Source organism: Babylonia areolata, chromosome 4 (assembly GCF_041734735.1).
Source record: "Babylonia areolata isolate BAREFJ2019XMU chromosome 4, ASM4173473v1, whole genome shotgun sequence".
Classification (NCBI taxonomy): domain Eukaryota; kingdom Metazoa; phylum Mollusca; class Gastropoda; order Neogastropoda; family Buccinidae; genus Babylonia; species Babylonia areolata.
In genome coordinates, this window is record NC_134879.1 from 30,992,371 (window position 1) to 31,010,460 (window position 18,090).

The 18,090-nt window shown below is 43.3% G+C and overlaps 1 protein-coding gene across 1 annotated transcript in view; it reads left to right on the forward strand.

Annotated features, from left to right (window-relative positions):
- Positions 1-1,388: 1,388 nt before the first annotated feature.
- Positions 1,389-18,090, forward strand: part of LOC143281049 (uncharacterized) — a 33,530-nt gene continuing 16,828 nt past the window's right edge. The window contains exons 1-2 of the mRNA XM_076585958.1: positions 1,389-1,719; positions 8,792-8,965. Coding sequence (XP_076442073.1) covers positions 1,406-1,719; positions 8,792-8,965 — 488 coding nt within the window. The 5' untranslated portion in view covers positions 1,389-1,405. The remainder of the gene's footprint in view (positions 1,720-8,791; positions 8,966-18,090) is intronic.

Genomic DNA, 18,090 nt, shown 5'->3' on the forward strand with positions numbered 1-18,090 from the left:
GACAGCAAAGAGAAGCATCCTGATTTTTGAAGAGCATAAACTGATTTTACGGCATTGAAGAACCGTTTCATATTGTTGATCTTTGCACGATGCTGCATCTTTTCAGCCTTCTCTGCTTTCACAGGCTCTGCATTTCACTCAGCTTTGTCTGCACTTTGGCCTGCAAGTGTTTGGACGTGTCCCTAATCCACACAGACGAATGTACATATGGGATTGTTTCTTGGTATGTAGGGCTGTTGAAATGGACTCACGAATTAACCCGGTCTGGATGGCCATGGTTTTTAGGTGTCACATCCACTCTCCTATTCCCGATTCGCTTCGCACTTGTTCTCCCTTTCTCTCTCCGTATGTGTGTGTGTGTGTGTGTGTGTGTGTGTGTGTGTGTGTGTGTGATCGTGTAAATGCACGTGTGTGCATGTGTTTTGAGGAAAAAAATCACTTTCTTCCTTGGAGAGAGAGAGAGAGAGAGAGAGTGTGTGTGTGTGTGTGTGTGTGTGTGTGTTTGAGAGAATGAGAGAGAAGTAGGGGAGAGAAAGAAAGGCTGACGTGGGCGAAACGGGAATGGTGGGTAGGCGAAACAAGACAGCCAAACTCGCAAGAGGCCATATAATTATGATAAAGTATGGTGGCATGATTAAAGAGGATGCGAAACGGGAATAGGCGAATCGGACTTGCTCTGGCTTTGGATCACTGAGCTTGGGCAGTCACGTTGAGGATAAAAAAGATATATATATATATATAAAACTACAGATTGCCTTGAAGGGTGTATTCCCATTTTGACAGTGTTAGTCTCATTGTTCTGAAAATGGCGTTGTGGCCGGTATTTCAGTTCGATCTGATGCGTCGAATATTGGCTCGACCCAGTCTTTGCAATGCAGAGAAACAATTATATTCTTATGCAGAATGAAAACAGAGCTGGGAAATTTATTGATACCACATGTAAATTGAAATTGAAATTAATTGGCTTTGGCAACAGTGCACGTGGGCTAGTCTATGTGATGGATCTTTTTATACCTGATTTCAGAAACACTTAATTACCAGTATTTTCAAATACGTTAACGGAAACAATTTTAATAGTGACAGAAAGACAGGGACAGAAACACAAGAAGAAAGAAATCAAGAGGGATAAGTATTTGGAAAAGACTGATTCAATGAGAGAGAGAGAGAGAGAGAGAGAGAGAGAGAGAGAGAGAGAGAGGGAGGGAGGGAGGGAGGCAAGCAGACAGACAGAGAGGCCCAGCCCGAGACAGAGATATAGATCGGGAGAGTCCGTCCCTCCGCCCGCACACACCACGTGACTTGGCCACTGGGCTCACTGCATGAAACGGAACCTTGTGCAAGACAAGCGTCACTGCAGCGGACGACTGCCATTCACAAGAACCCGTTGGGGCACTGCACCTCAGAAATGGTTTACATTACGTATGATCGTTTGAAACTCATACAACTTTTTCTGATAATTGCATCGGGGGCATCTGGATTAATCAGTGGGCTGCTGTTTGGAAAAGTCGAAAACCACTTTCGGAAAAACTGTCTACTGTACGCAAATGTTAGCTTTCGTTTGAGTTCGTCGTCAGTCAATGAGAAGACAGATGTGTATGTGGAACCCGGCTCATTGTGGGGAAAAGCAGAAGTGTGTCATTTAGTCACCTTTGAAGGAGTTCTAGTGTTTATTGTTTCATTCGTCTGGCTGTGGTTCTACCTGACTATGAACTGGAGCAGGTGAGATCATCAGTCGGATTAGGTTAGATTTGTTTGAAATTATAACCAGAGTAGGTCTAACGGAGTGCTTCGTTGTCAGATATGCCTTGGTGTTTTCTTCCCGCTTTTTGTATCTTTTTTCTTCCTTTTCTTTCTTTCTTGTTGTTTTCTGTTTGTTTACTTGCTTGTGATCACGTTCATTTTTTTTTAGTGTTGAAAGAGGGAGGGATGGGGGTGGGGGACACAGTAGAGGAGGCGAGTGGTTATTTGAAGACAGATCTACACAAGTTTGTTTAACGTAAGCTGACCAATACTCGAATGAAAGAATCCGTAGGTCTTTCAGTTTGTGATCAAGATTATCAGAGACTGTATATTCAGATCAATATCGACCAGACAGTCGACAGACTATACAATTATTCTGTTTCGAGAGACATAGGTCTTTCGGTTTTTATCAAGACTAGTAGAAGAGACTGTGTATCCAGATTAAGATCTACTAGACAGTCGATAGACTGTACAATTATCTGTCACGAGAGCCATTGACCGGAAATAAAGGTTTTTGTTTTTGTTTTTTTTTCAATTCGTTGTCTAACAGAACACCTTGTTCGAGAGAAAAAAAATGACAAGACCTTGCCCATACGGCCTTAGGCCAATAATCAGTCTCTCATGAGGGTGAGTGAGGTCTTAAGCGTTTTGTTCAACTGGTATGTTGACATCTATATCTATGAAATAGTGTGATTTTTTCTTTTCTTTTCCATGTTTTTGACTCGGGTGTGTAAACAAAGTGAGTCTGTGTAAAGACACGATGTGTGTGTGTGCGTGGGTGCGTGCGTGCGTGCGCACGCGCCTCTGTGTGTGTGTGTGTGTGTGTGTAGGGGTGGGTGGGTGATGAGTAGGGGTATTTTGGCATTTTCTCTGCTAATGCAAGTGGCATTGGAACCAAACTTGGTAGAATGTCTGGTGTGAAGTCATCCCCTTTATGGTGATATCATTAGCAGGTGAAGGTCAAACGTCACTGTCATTGTTAGACAAAAATGAAATAACAGAGATAATATTTACATCCAATTTTAATCAACTTGAGCCTGTTTTTGCCCCATAATTTTGGGACATTTTGTTTTCTCTTTTTCTTCGATGATGAATGGTGACGGCGATGCTGTTACGGGTGTCCATTCAGGTTTGAGACCACCTGACAAGGCTGTTCTTCATAATTATCCCAAAGGCAAAGACAAAAGTTTATTTGTTGTGCCTCCTAGGGGTATGGACACGTTAAATACGGCCTGTGTAGTTCTTTTACACATACCATACAAATAAAAAGAGTGATGTCAAAAGAACAAGAAGAAGGGGGGGGAGAGAGAAAAAAAGCCCATTCACGCAAACACGCAACTTCACAACATCCCGCCCCCAACCATGCAAACTGAGAGACACTGACAAAGCAGTTTTGGTCAGAAAATTTCAAGCAACACTCCCAAAGGCGCATCCGTGAAGTGAATTACCTTCGACTGTGAGTTACCAGTCTAAGTTTCCATTTGAGACCATAACACTCTCAGCTCTGGGTGGCGGAGCTGGCTACGAGACGAAAAATCTCACTTCTGATGTGCCTCGAGCCCGTCGTCATCCGCGATGCAAACCACTTATATACGGCGGCTGGCAGCATTATGAAACTCGGTAATGTGACTGGTCACGGGGACAGCATGGTCCCTAAAGAAACTCGGAATCAGATCTTGTTAATTAAAGGTCAATGTCACAACACGGCATAGACTATGATATTGATAGGGGGGGAAAAAATCTGCGTGCAAGAAAAGTCTTGTACTTCGTCAACCTTGTTACAATGACTGGTCAGGGTGAAAACAAAAGTTGTGTAGAGAAACAAAGTTAGAGACCAATTAAAGTCCAAGTGACAGCATGGGCGCATTGGGAAAGTGTAAAAGCATGACATAAATTAGGTTTTTCATCAAATCTTCGTTAATCAAGGTACACCATAAAGTGATTACTTTTGGCCAGAACGTGAGTGCGTTGTAAATGAGAGGTCAAAGGTCAAGGTCACACCAGTGTGTGTGTCGTTGTGCCAGATCACCTGTTAGCGGTGTTGTTGTGTGTTTTTTTTGTGTGTGTATGTGTGTGTGTGTGTGTGGGGGGGGGGGGGGGGGGGGTAGGTAACTAGTTTGAGGCTGCTGCATCGGGTTTGTTCCGACATTTCTTTCACGTGTGTCTTCTCTGTGCTTTTTCAAATCCGGTTTCCGCATTTGCCTGCTCAACGATCTCTCAGTTTGACACTGCAGATTTACTGAACAGTTCAGCTTTTCACTCCCATTTTATTCGCTCTCTCTCACCGATTTTACTGTAGCACGTCTTTTTTCTGTTTAGCCGTCTCTCCGTCAGTTAGCTGGATGTGTGTGTGTGTGTGTGTGTGTGTGTGTGTGTGTGTGTGTGTGTGATTCTGTTCCTGTTGTTCATCATATATAAATCTGTCATATTATATTACTTGTGTACATTTTTGTGCATCATTACTGGCAGACTAAGGTGGGTGGGCAACGTTTTAAAACTGCCAAAGGATAAAAAATGAACATTCAAGCTGAGACAAGCTGACAACCAAGGAGTGCTATTTTACGCCCTTTAAAACATTTTAACTACGTGTAATGTTAGCTTCAGTGGTCTAAAATCACTCTGGATATTGTTACTGATGATTCACCACTATCATGGGGCTGGGATTGAAATATTAAAAAAAAAAAAAAAGGGGGGGGGGGGGGGGGGGGGGGGGGGGGGAGAGAGAGAGAAATCTTGTCGGAAATGAACAATTGACGACGAATGGACTGAAATGGAAATAAACGCAGGGAAAGAGGGAACAGCAATCAGAGAATCGTTCTGAAAGGGCAGTTAGAAGGGGGTGCAGCGGGAGATGGAGAGCAGAGCTGGAACTGGAAAGAGAAAATAGCTGTCCATGACAGCATTGAATTCTCCCTGGCAGAGAAACTGAGTGTCCCTCTGGACTCTGTATTTTCGATGCTGGGAGCTGTTCGGTCAGAAGTCAGCTGGGAAAATGCCAGTAACTGTTGATCTTTCGCACAGACAGACACGGGGAAAAAAACCGAAAGATCACTGTAGAGCTCCTGTTGACATAGGAGAGAAAATCTCTAAGCAACGCCTTCCTTACTGGATTGCCAGCGAAGATCAATACTCTCGAAAATGGGAGAAAGAAAACATTATTTGTTGCCAAAACGGAAATGAATGGAATTCATCTTTGCGCCAATTTTTTTTTGGTGTGATTTTAAATGCGCTGGTATTCCACTTGTGAAGGGCACACAATGAAGTTCATCTTGGCACCAATTTTTTGATTATTTAGAATGTACTGGCATTCCACTTGTGAAGGGCACACACACACACACACACACACACACACATCTATCTATCTATCTATATGTGTGTTTGTGTGTGTGTGAAGAGAGAGAGAGAGAGAGAGAGAGCACACGCGCAAGCATGCACACACACACACACACACACAAGCTCCACTTCCCATTCTCGTCCCCCCTCCACCTCCCCGGACAACCGAACACAATGGTAACACACACAACGCGTTGTAAAGTCAGCACTCCATCTGTCTGGAGCCATCGATCCATCTTTCCAAATTACACCTTATTTTTTTGTTCGTGTGTGTGTGTGTGTGTGTGTGTGTGTGTTGGATGAGCGGGGTGGGGGGTATGGGGCTTCCGAAAAAGATGATCAGAGACAGAAGTAAGATTACTAAAACTGAGCCATTCTAATAAAGACCAAGCAGGGGAAAAGTGAGCAAATAAACACAAACACCACCTCATCTTCTGCTGCGTGTCTGTGCGACGTGTCTAGAGGCGTGTTCCCCGGCGCGCGCGCATGTGTGTGCGTGTGTGTTCTCTTCTGACGATATATGTTTTTTCTGCTTATTCTGTTAGCAGGTACAGAAGTGAATATTGCATTGTTATCATTCTGTCTGTTTTCGGTGTTCCAATGCATGTCGCATGTGCTCATTTAATCTGCTTTCATGTTGTATTGCGTTGCATTAATTCGTATAATTGCGTTGCGTTGCCGGTGAAATTCCATCGTAGGCGCTTGTGTTTTTAACTAACAGAATATTGCATTGTCATCTCAGTGGTCGTTTCTTCGAACAATCCACACAGAAGTGCAGTGTTCTGAACCGCACAGCACTGCAAAGGATTGATTTGGAAATAAGTCACAAGTGTTGACTGCAGCGAACGTACTGTTACGTAAGCCGATCATTCCGTATTATCTACTGTGTTGTGTACTGCACTCTATTACAATGTACTCAACTCTCCTCGACTGTATACCGCTGAACTGTGATGTGTTTAATTATGACGAAGTTATGTTGCGTTGCATTATTTATTGACTCACTTGTGTAAACAAAGTGAGTCTATGTTTTAACCCGGTGTTCGGTTGTCTGTGTGTGTGTGTGTCTGCGGTAAACTTTAACATTGACATTTTCTGTGCAAATACTTTGTCAGTTGACACCAAATTAGGCATAAAAATAGGGAAAATTCAGTTCTTTCCAGTCATCTTGTTTAAAACAATATTGCACCTCTGGGATGGGCACAAAAAAAAGAGAAAAAAAAGAAGCCTAATTATATGCAAACTGCATTTACTGTTATATTTTTTGTATTCTCTAAACTTGGCACTTTAATCTGATATTCTGACACAACAACAAGAGCAGTCATTATTATCATTTTTTGTTCAAACAGGAACTTCTTTTGCTAAGCATGGAAGTTTTATTTATTTTGCAAACGTTTTGGTGCAGATAGTAAAAAAGGGAAATTACTCTGTGATTAATGTTAGGGGACTTAATTTCCTTTAAACTGATCTTTCTCATCTTAAACATTATATTTTGAAATTATACTCAATACATAAAAAGCTTGTGTGTTTTATTCTCAGTGTACAGGGCTTTCACTATGTTCATTCGCCCAAGTGGTCTACAGTTTCAGTTTCAGTTTCAGTGGTCTACAGAATCTTCACAATGATGAAGGCGGTAGTCAAGGGAAAGAAGAAGTTGTCTTTTTCGGAAAATACTAAAATCAATACGACGAGTGGACTTTACAGATCTGTTGGCTGAGTCCTGAAGGTCATGGGCAAAAATCAATTGCGTATACATATTTATACACATTCAAAGCGCGTGCTCATATTCTTCGTGAACACGAACGACGCCATTTTGTTTCAAGTTGTTGACCTGCCCGTTCAATCCTATATTCAATGGACAATACACGATAACATGTGATGGAAAGTTGGAGAAGGAGACCATTAAATATTTATTCAGAGAAAGATTTGTGAACGCCTCATCACTTACTGGATTATGCCCCAAACTGCTATAAAAATATCCACAGAATCAGTCGGAATTCACAGTTAAAAATTGTAAACTAATACCCTTGAACTGATCACGATGAAACGAAAAAATTTCCAGTCTTGACTTTTCTCAAAATGAAGTCCTTTTCACTTCTTACGACGTTTAGAAGTACTTGTACTTGGCTCTACATGTTATTAGTTTAACAAAATACTAAATTTTCATATCAACTTTAAAACTATAAAACTAGAATGAACATAAAAGAGAAATTGAATCCACCATGTCGTACTACATTCCCGGCGGGTGTAACTAAACTTGTACATCTATCTAGATCTAGTGAAAACGGCTAAATATTGCAGTGTGATTGCGGCGATAGCCATTAAAAAGAATTTTTTTTTATTGCCCTTAAAGATTTTTTGAATGCCCAAGATACACCAGAATAATATGATTTAAACAGCGTTCTCACTGCGAATACCGCAATTGATTTATCGCCCTTTAAAGAAGTATGTTCAAATGTTAAATTTTAGAACGTCAGTTAAGGAGCCACGATAGTGTAATGGATAAGGCAGTTTCTTCTCACCCGAACACGCGGGGTTCGAATCTGGTTAGGACTTTTTTCTTCTTTTTTCTTTTTTTTCTTTCTTTTTTTAAACGCGAAGCTTTATAATAACAAATACAGAACACATTTTAACGATTAGATTTTTTAAAAAAAATTTAAATGTATCACAAGTGAGTCTTGAAGGCCTTGCCTCTCTTGTTATAAGTGGACTGCGCGGGCAAGTGTACGTGTACTGTTCTGCATGTTGGATGCGTACATCTGCACAGTACCGTGCCGTGTACTCTGACGATACTGTACTGAGGTGTACAGTAGTAGCCTCCGGTTGTGCGAGACTGTAGTGCATGAGTAGTGTGTTGCGTTGCACAGATAGTATGCACAGCTGGCATTCACAGCAGCGACTCCGATGACGAACTGGACTCGCCCCTTCTTGACCGAACGGGGAATCAGCGGTCAGTCTTCTTTTCCATTGCTGGTCATTAAGAAGGCGGGCAGGCTTCTTGCACAGTCGATGCATTTTCAATTACTATCCCTACCCCCATCTCCTCCCCCCCACCTCTCTCTCTCTCTCTCTCTCTTTATCAGCCCTCTCAGTCTCACTTTCTCTACCCCCCTAACCCTCCCTTCAAACTCTCTGTCACCAGTCTGTTATCTGTGTTAACTGCTATGACTGGTGTGTGTGCATGTTGGGGGAAATGGCTTGTAGCAGGGGAAACACTTTTGCTTCTTTTCCACCCTTGGAATCAACCGTCACTTTCTGCATCATGTCGCATCTGTGTGTCTCTGTCTCTCGGCCTCGGTCTCTCCATCTCTTTGTCCCTTATCTCAGTCCCTTGACCTCTTTCGCTACGTCTTTCTCTCTTTCCCTCAGTGCATGTCTGTACTCTTTAGCGTCCTTAAATTTCAGCCTGGCGTCTCTTCCGTCAAAGTCCGTCCTCTCCAGGGCTATCTGCATGAAAACTGCATGTGTTGAATATTGTGTTTGTGTAGAGATCGGCGTGCGTGAATTTAGCCAGTACTAACATGATCGGTTTCTTTGAATACAGATGATGATGAATTGTTACACTTCCTCTCCTACTCGCGTGTTTAACGGACGCACGCACGCACGCACACACACACACACACACACACACACACACACACACACACACACACACACACACACACACACACAACCGAGTTAAACACTTGTATATACGTCCGGTTCTTCACGTACTGTGCAGGGAAAGTGAAGTGCACGGGGAGACACGCACCGCCATGTTCACCATACCACCCATCCTGTCCAACATCGTCTTGTGCTTCCTCTCCATCATACGGGTGGCTTACGCTACCGATGGCTACCAACACTTCTGCTTCAGTCTCTGCAGCGTTCGAAACGGAATCCCCTGCCACGATGCGTAAGTATGTTGCTTAGTAAAACGTGAGTCGATATATCAAGGTGTTCACAGTGACTTCGGATGAAATAAACCCAGCCATGATGCTTGTATGATAGTCGTGTTCGACGATGACAATCAGAACAGCAAGAGAGGCAACTGTTGTCTCGACTATCTGGCCCAGCATATAGTGGAGAATGCCTTGCCCAAGTTACATCCCCACTCTCTTGGTCAAGAGGGCTTTAGGACAGTCGGCGTTGGGAATGGTTCTCAAAGGCTAACTAGCCCCCAAGGCTGCAGCACAAAGAGCCAGTGCAATTTCGCCTCCTAGTTTGAGAGTCATAGTCCTTCACAAAAGACTAAGCTGTAAATGATTTCCCATTGCAATAGAGAAACCGTTGATAATACAGCTCTCACTTTGCTGTTTACACTACAGTCGACTTCAGGAGGCCAAATTAAGGCTGAGTGTGGTCTTGGATAGGTTCGACAAGTTAATACATTTCAAAAAGTTTTAAGTTTAAGCAAAGTTAGTCTTTGTTCTGAAAAGAATAATCTTGACTGTTGGTCATATTCAGATCAGATAGTTTCGCAATTATTGGACATTATTTAGCCTTGTTCTCTGCCACAGCGATGGTGGCCTCCGTTCACCATCATCATCACCATCATCATCATCATTATCATCATCACCATCATCATCACCATCATCATCATCATCACCATCATCATCACCATCATCATCACCATCATCATCATCATTATCATCATCACCATCATCATCACCATCATCATCATTATCTTCTAATTATTGGACATTATTTAGCCTTGTTCTCTGCCACAGTGACAGTGGCCTCCGTTCACCATCATCATCACCGTCATCATCATCATTATCATCATCACCATCATCATCATCATCATCATCACCATCATCATCATCATCATCACCATCATCATCATCATTATCATCATCACCATCATCATCATCATTATCTTCTAATTATTGGACATTATTTAGCCTTGTTCTCTGCCACAGTGACAGTGGCCTCCGTTCACCATCATCATCACCGTCATCATCATCATTATCATCATCACCATCATCATCATCATCATCACCATCATCATCATCATTATCATCATCACCATCATCATCATCATTATCATCATCACCATCATCATCATCATTATCTTCTAATTATTGGACATTATTTAGCCTTGTTCTCTGCCACAGTGACGGTGGCCTCCGTTCACCATCATCATCACCACCACCACCATCATCATCATCACCATCATCATTATCTTCTAATTATTGGACATCGTTTAGCCTTGTTCTCTGCCACAGTGACAGTGGCCTCCTTTCATCATCATCATCACCATCATCATCATTATCATCATCATCTTCTTCTTCTTCTTCTTTTTCTGAACATCGTTACTGTTCTTGATCTTCTCTCTCTCTCCCTCTCGTCCTATACAGTGATAGTAATTCAACTGTATGAATATTGTGGACAGCCACAGGAGCAGAACAAATAATAAACGTGAGACATGATAGCTTTATATCTTGTTATCGGTGGTTCAGACATGATAGCCTTATATCTTGTTATCGGTAGTTCAGACATGATAGCCTTATATCTTGTTATCGGTGGTTCAGACATGATAGCCTGATATCTTGTTATCGGTGGTTCAGACATGATAGCCTTATATCTTGTTATTGGTTGTTCAGACATGATAGCCTTATATCTTGTTATTGGTAGTTCAGACATGATAGCCTTATATCTTGTTATTGGTTGTTCAGACATGATAGCCTTATATCTTGTTATTGGTAGTTCAGACATGATAGCCTTATATCTTGTTATCGGTGGTTCAGACATGATAGCCTGATATCTTGTTATCGGTGGTTCAGACATGATAGCCTTATATCTTGTTATTGGTAGTTCAGACATGATAGCCTTTTATCTTCTTATCGGTAGTGCGGGGTCTGCATTATGCCAGTGTATAATTCACGTTGTGGAGGTGACGCGGCGATCTCTCGTATATTTCCAAGAGATGGGGTCGGGCTGTGTGGGTAAATGAATAATCTGGAAATAGGAAACGTGGCAAAATTTCCGCCTTCATATTCATGCCATCATGCCCACAGGTTCCTCCGTCGTTTGTTCTGTCTGTTGTTTCATGGTGCTTGCTGTGGCAAAGCGGGGTGTGGGGGTGGGGGGTGAATACAAACAGAGGTCCATTATATTGATTGCCTCTTTCTTTTTTTCTTCTTCTTTTTTTTTTTTTATCGGGTGGCACAGCATTCTAGTAGGCCTTGTGTGTGATTGTGTATATGTATATATGCTTGTGCAGGTTCACGCAGCGTTGCGTTAACACACACTGGTAACCATGTTGGCACAATATTCACATTCTCCATTTCCTCGACGTTTACATGATGCGAAACGCGTTATTGGAAATTCATCCCGCTTGAGAACCAAGTGATCAACACGTGGTTCCCTTGCTTATTGTGATTTGTATTACACTCATTGAAACGAGTTTATAGCGAAAAGATGTTCAGTTACTTTGGAAGGAATTGTCCAGAACTAAACTGTGATTGAAAACATTGTCAAAGAGAAATATCATCAGAAAGAATAACACTTGCACAGAAATAACGCTGTTTCCCTTCAAAGAATCACAACTTGAATATTGATAACGAAGTCCCAACACTTGAAATACGTTTGTGCGTGCGTGTGCGCGCGTGTTATATATATATATATATATATATATATATATGCATATGTTTGTGTGATGTGGGATTGGGTTAAGAGTGGATCAATCAGATGAATCTGAAGAGTTAAAGGACCGAATATCGAGTGGTTTGTCTCATAAAGATCCGAATCTCTCTCTCTCTCTCTCTCTCTCTCTCTCTCTCTCTCTCTCTCTCTCTCTCAAAATGACTCTTGCTCTTATACTAATTATAGGTAACATTGACATAAGCTGGCATTCAGTTAGTAAGGAATCGTGGGTAAAGTGTGTGTGTGTGTGTATTCCGCACACACTAATTCACTTGCTTTGAACATTTTGGACAGAAACAGGAGAAGCACAAACCTCATTTTGTGAGACATGGTGCCGTTGCCTCTTGTCATTCACGTGTGGGCTTCACCCAGAGCAGCGTCTGTATCATGGCCTATACATTCCCCTTGCGGAAGTCACCATTCGGTATCTCGTATATCATCCGATCCAGAAAAATTCCCCAAGAGTTTTGGGTTATGGTTATGGCTGTGTAGGCTGATGAATAATTTGGAAACAAAGCTTAGTTCATGCTTTCATATTTGCGTCATCATTCTCCATGAGTTATAATTTTTTGTCCTGTTTCCCGTTTCCTGATGTGAGGTGTGGCAAAGCTGGAATCTGAACACAAATAGAAGTCTAGTCACTTCCCTTTTTTTCTGAGTCAGGCACAGCTTTATCTTCGTATTCATATTTGTACCTGTGTGTGTGTGTGTGTGTGTGTGTGTGTGTGTGAGCGAGCGCGCACGTGCTTTCAGGTCTCAACCGAGGATTCAGACGTGTGTGTGTGCCTTTTGTTTGTTTGTTTGTTGTTGTTGTTTTTGGGGGGAGAAGGGGGGGGGTGCACGGAGGAGGGGGGGAGGGAGGAGGGGTCGATACCCGACTTGTTGTAACAATGCACAGCCTCTGTAAAAGTTTTGACCAAAACAAACATCTGCGCCTCACTGACTGTTTGACGCAAATAAACATGAAGGTGGCTGTTAATGGCCAGTCATCCCAGGAAATATGTGTTGAAGTTGAAATCCGCGCAGGTACTCTGCATCGCTCTGATTGTGCCCAGTACAAGGCAAGGCTCGGTGCAGATGACTGTCTCCTGTGTAAGGAAATGAAAACAATGGCTGATCACAGAGCCCTGGAGGAAGACCATCAGAGGACTGGGGAATGGGAATGAAATCTAAACGCCAACATCACAAGCTGATCATCCATTATCCACCAGCTGAATAACCACAGCAGTCAGCAAGTAGACGCCAACCTATCTGTTGGTCTTCGGCTGCATAAACCTTTTCCAGGTCAGATAATTTTAACAGATTAGCCAGAAAAGCTAATGCCAGCTTATCAATGTTCATGAGATATGTCAGGTTTTGCCACTGAAGAGCAGAACTCACATTTGTGTAGTCTCTCCTGGAATATAGCTCTATAGTGTGGGACTGGAACCTACAGAAACACACTGCCAAGCCAGGAAGACAAAGTGCAAAGCATCAAACGAAAACTACCAGTATCATCACCCAGGCTAGTTGAACTAGGCCAGGTCTCTTTTCAAGAATGGCAGAAACATTAATCAACCCCGTAAGAACAAATAATAAGTTCATCAAACTAACAACCAGAAGTCACTGCAAAGCCAAGATCATTCTCCAGGGGCTAGCAAGGGAACACCTGTTGACGCTACAGCACAGACCGTTGGAACACCTCATACATAACAAGGACAGTTTCTTCCGCCAAACAACGACACGTCGGAACAGCCCTCAACGATGATATTTGTCAGCTGAACCAGTGCAGTCCAGAGGCACCTTACTGTCTCCGAGTAGAGATTAGAGATTACCTAGACATGGGACAAGGTTATGAATTTAGGTCCCCCCCCCCCTCCCCCTCCCGCTGGGAACTGGTAATGGCAAGGGTTTGCTAACTGTGTTTAGGAAGGCTGAGGAAAGGTTATCTTCTTTGGGAGAAAAAGGCATTTCGCTTACCTTGCACTTTCTCTTACCGCAGCTGGGTGATACCATTCGGAAAGGGAGAAGGAAAATACGAAATATTAGCTTAGTAGTAACCACAGTTACTTATAAGTAAAAATTTCAGATAAAAAAAATCACAATCTCTCAGGATCTGACTGCATAGCTAAAGGCCTCCTTTCGACTACGCATCTAGATCCAGAGTTCTAATAATGAGCGTTTGCTTTTATTCGGTGTGTTGGCAAACATCAGGGAGTTTTATCATCATTATTATGTTGGCGGTAAACATCTGTCTGATCGCCCGCTGGGAGACGGTAGACGTCAGAAAGAGATCGTGTTGGGTCTATCCATTTCTCATACAAATATGACGGGAACCAGTTTGGATGTTGTTATACGTGGACAGACATGGTAAGAGCTAGAGATCAATACTGGTTCTGTCTGTATTATGTATGTATATTTGTTAACAAGTAAAGATAAGTCGATAATTTTCCAGTCATCTGTTCATGAAAAGTAAAAAAACCGCCAAACAGTTTCGTTTGGTCAAAGGACCTTCAGCATCAAGTTCATAATTCATTCTGTCTATTCTATCTGTCTATCTATCTCTATCTATCTGTCTGTCTGTCTATCTATCTATGCATATTAGAATTCTCTTGCTGTGGGTCTATCTCACTCACATGGTCTATTTACTTTCAAAACAAAATTAAAAACGTGTATATTCAACATAGCCTCTGAATCACCAAACGTTGTCAATCAGTCTTTTTCCTTTTTTTTTCTGATGAAATCTCCATTTGGTGCGTGTGATTGTGGGTCGGTGTTCTCCGTCTGTGTGTGTGTGTGTGTGTGTGTGTGTGTGTGTGTGTGTGTGTGTGTGATGAAATCTCCATTTGGTGCGTGTGATTGTGGGTCGGTGTTCTCCGTCTGTGTGTGTGTGTGTGTGTGTGTGTGTGTGTGTGTGTGTGTGTGTGTGTGTGTGATGAAATCTCCATTTGGTGCGTGTGATTGTGGGTCGGTGTTCTCCGTGTGTGTGTCTGTGTGTGTGTGTGTGTGTGTGTGTGTGTGTGTGTTTCTTGTCCCATTAGACAAACTGCCAGTAATAAATGCTGTTAATTCTGCCATTTCGAATGATCTGCCAAACAAGTGAAACGGCCAAGTGTTGTGAACCACAGACAAAACTCCTACGACTAACACGCTAGCCTGTAAAGTTTCCTTCAATCTAGCATGATAACCTTTCATCCGAAAGGACAAAACTGGCTCCAATACTGCTACATCATACAACGCCGTAGTGCCATACAGCATCCACTGGCGGCCGGCCTGAACCTCAAGTGGGACTGGGCAGAAGACGAGAAAGAATGGTGCAGAGCAGAGGAAGTGTGTGCATTGTATGTGCCAGTGTGTCTGTGTGTGTGTGTGTGTGTGTGTGTGTGCAGAGGGTGGTGGTGTCTACGATCGCGGGTACCCTTGGGACAAAAAGCCCCAAGAGTGATGCATGGTTGTCAGTGTGGTCCCGCTCACGTTCCAATCCTTCATCGCCTTGGAAATTGGGGGAATTGAGAGGCTGGGTCCATGATAGCTGCTGCTGTTGAGATTTTCTCTCCCCCCCCCCCACCCCCGAACCCCCCACCCTCCCCGACCCCACGCCTTCTGTCTCTGTCTGTCTCAATCTCTCTCTCTCTCTCTCTCTCTCTCTCTCTCTCTCCCTCCCTCTCTCTCTCTCTGAGGAAGAGCTGAAGCACGTATTGACGTATTTACTTTGACAGGGGCGTTTTGCCTTCCCAATTTCATAAGTGCATATGGGGATTCTTGAAAGTTTTCTGTGGAATGTGTGACAGTTCAGTTCAGTTCAGTTTCTCAAGGAGGCGTCACTGCGTTCGGACAAATCCATATACGCTACACCACATCTGCAAAGTAGATGCCTGACCAGCAGCATAACCCAACACGCTTTGTGAGGCCTTGAGAAAAAAAGTGCATAAATAATTAAATGGATACATCATTAAATTAAACTGAGACTGAAACTATGTGACAGACACTAAATAAATGGGGGATAAACTGTGAAGAAATATATAGTCTTCGTTATCTACATTAAGGAAATAAAGTGCACTATGGCGGTTCTCATCTATATTAAATTCGCGTTTGTAGCTCGTTTTGAAGATGACATATACTCTTTCTTCCTCTTAAAAATAAGAAATGAATAGATTTTTCTTAAAGTGTGCACACTGACACCAGTGAACACACACACACACACACACACACACACACACACACACACACACACACACACATAAACGCCTTATGTGAGGATCACACACATATTGTTTCACTAGGCGGGACCACACATGCTCATGCACACACACACACACACACACACACACACACACACACACACACACACGCACACACACTCCCCCGTAACATCGACTCCCCGAGCACATAAATGCATTTGTGTGGTTACCATCACACATAGCTCTCACAGTCCACACATTCACACAGTTCCTTCCCCACTCCCACGCCCCCACCACTTTCCAACACACACTGACCAACGCACACACATACTGCCACAGGTTTGCAGCAAGATGGGTAGGCACGATCTGTGAGGCCTTGGACGCGAATCGCGTCCAGCATGTTAGCAACTGTACTTGGAAAGGCCCAGAGAGACTGCTCCATTTTGAAGAAATCTGCGCATCATTTGCTTGTAAATTATGCCAATATGCGTTTGATTAGGAATGGATTACAGCATGTTGATTTCAAGGCACACTTTTGGATGTCAGCCACTGGACAGTACTTGCCACTGCTTCAGCTTCCATCGTCAGGACTGATGGGTGTTGTGACTGTGTATGCGGTACTCTCTTCCCGGATTGTTGGCTCACAGTGTTTTGCAGTGTATCCCCGACCCGTCTGATGCTTGGTGACTGAGCCACCTGCAAACACACACACACACACACACACACACACACACACACACACACACATACATATCTGTGTGTATATAATCCTCTTCCTTGCTGGGTTTTTTTTTTCAATAAGAAGCTTCACCTCTGTATCAGACTTCCCTACATTGCCTTCCCAGAGTGGGTAAAATGATTGTGTTGAAAATGTGTTTGAGGTGTGCTGGATGTTCTTCCAATCTTCTTGTTTCTTTCAGGTCTTGAAGCTGGCACACAAGCCGAATGTTGTCTTCTGCTTGGTCCCATCCATGATCTTCTGCGTTCTTAACGGCTCTCAGAAAAACATGGATAGAGAGAGCAAATAAATGCATAACTCTGAACTTTCACGCATCACATCGTGTTGAGGGCGGGGTGGAAGGGCCTGGGGAGGTTGAGAGGGGGAAGAGACGTTCAGTTTTATTCAGACTGTTGACGGAACAGCTGGGAAGTCCCGTTATGTTGATAATAAGCATCTAATCACCCGCTGAAAGAAGGCAGACGTCTGAAAGAGGTCTACGTGGGTATATCCACCTCTGACTTACACGAAATGAACATGATGGGAACCTCTTGAGAGGTTGTCATGGTCATGCATGATAAGAAATCAATAGTGGTTCTGTCTGCATGTACATTTGTCCGTCTCTCTCTCGAGTTATTGAATTCTAGCAAGTTTAGATAAATGTCCTTTGCAACATTGGTTGTATATTTGACAGTCTTCTATCCAGGAAAAATGAAACGGTTCAGACAGTTCCATGACGTGTGCTTTGTGGGTTTGTGTGAACGTGTGTATATGCGTGCGTGCTTGCGTGTGTCTGTTGGTGAGAGTGGTGTTTTTTGTTGTTGTTTTTTATCGCTTTACGGATACAATAATTATACTGCTATTTTGAGAGATTTGCTGTACAGATAAAAGTATCTTATTTGACATACGAGAACCTCAGGCAAAAATCGAGCTTCTTCAAAGTTTGTCTGTCGTGGAAGCCTTCAAGTTGCCACAATGCCTTTCACCCAAAATGACTTCGTGCCATACCCACTGGCCACCAGCCAAACCCTGAAGTGGGAAGACAAACAGAGTGGGAAGTAAAAGAAGGGGTGTGAGCAGAGGAGGTGTTTGTGTGTAGATGTGTGATTGTGGGGAGGAGGGAGGGGGCAGACGGGGGAGGGGGGGGAGGCACGTGGGGTAGGGGGGAGGGTGAAGGACAAGGGAGGTGGGGGGAAGGGGGGTAGGTAGTAGCCTATCACAGCTCGTAGCCTGAGACCCCCGTGGGACAAAAGCCCCCAAGAGCGCTGCATGACTGTCAGCGTGGTCCCGCTCATGCTATTCCAATCCTCTGTTATCTTGGGGAAAGGGGGAGAAAAAAGGATTGCCTGGGTCAATGATGTAGCTACAGAGGGTGTCCTTTTCCCCATCCCTGAATGGAGCTGAAGCCCGCATTGACGTGTTTACTTTGACAGAGTTATCTTGCCTGGCCTGGACAGCGGGGAAAGGGAGATGGACGTTTGTTTTTATTTGGTGTGTTGGCGAAATGGATGAGAA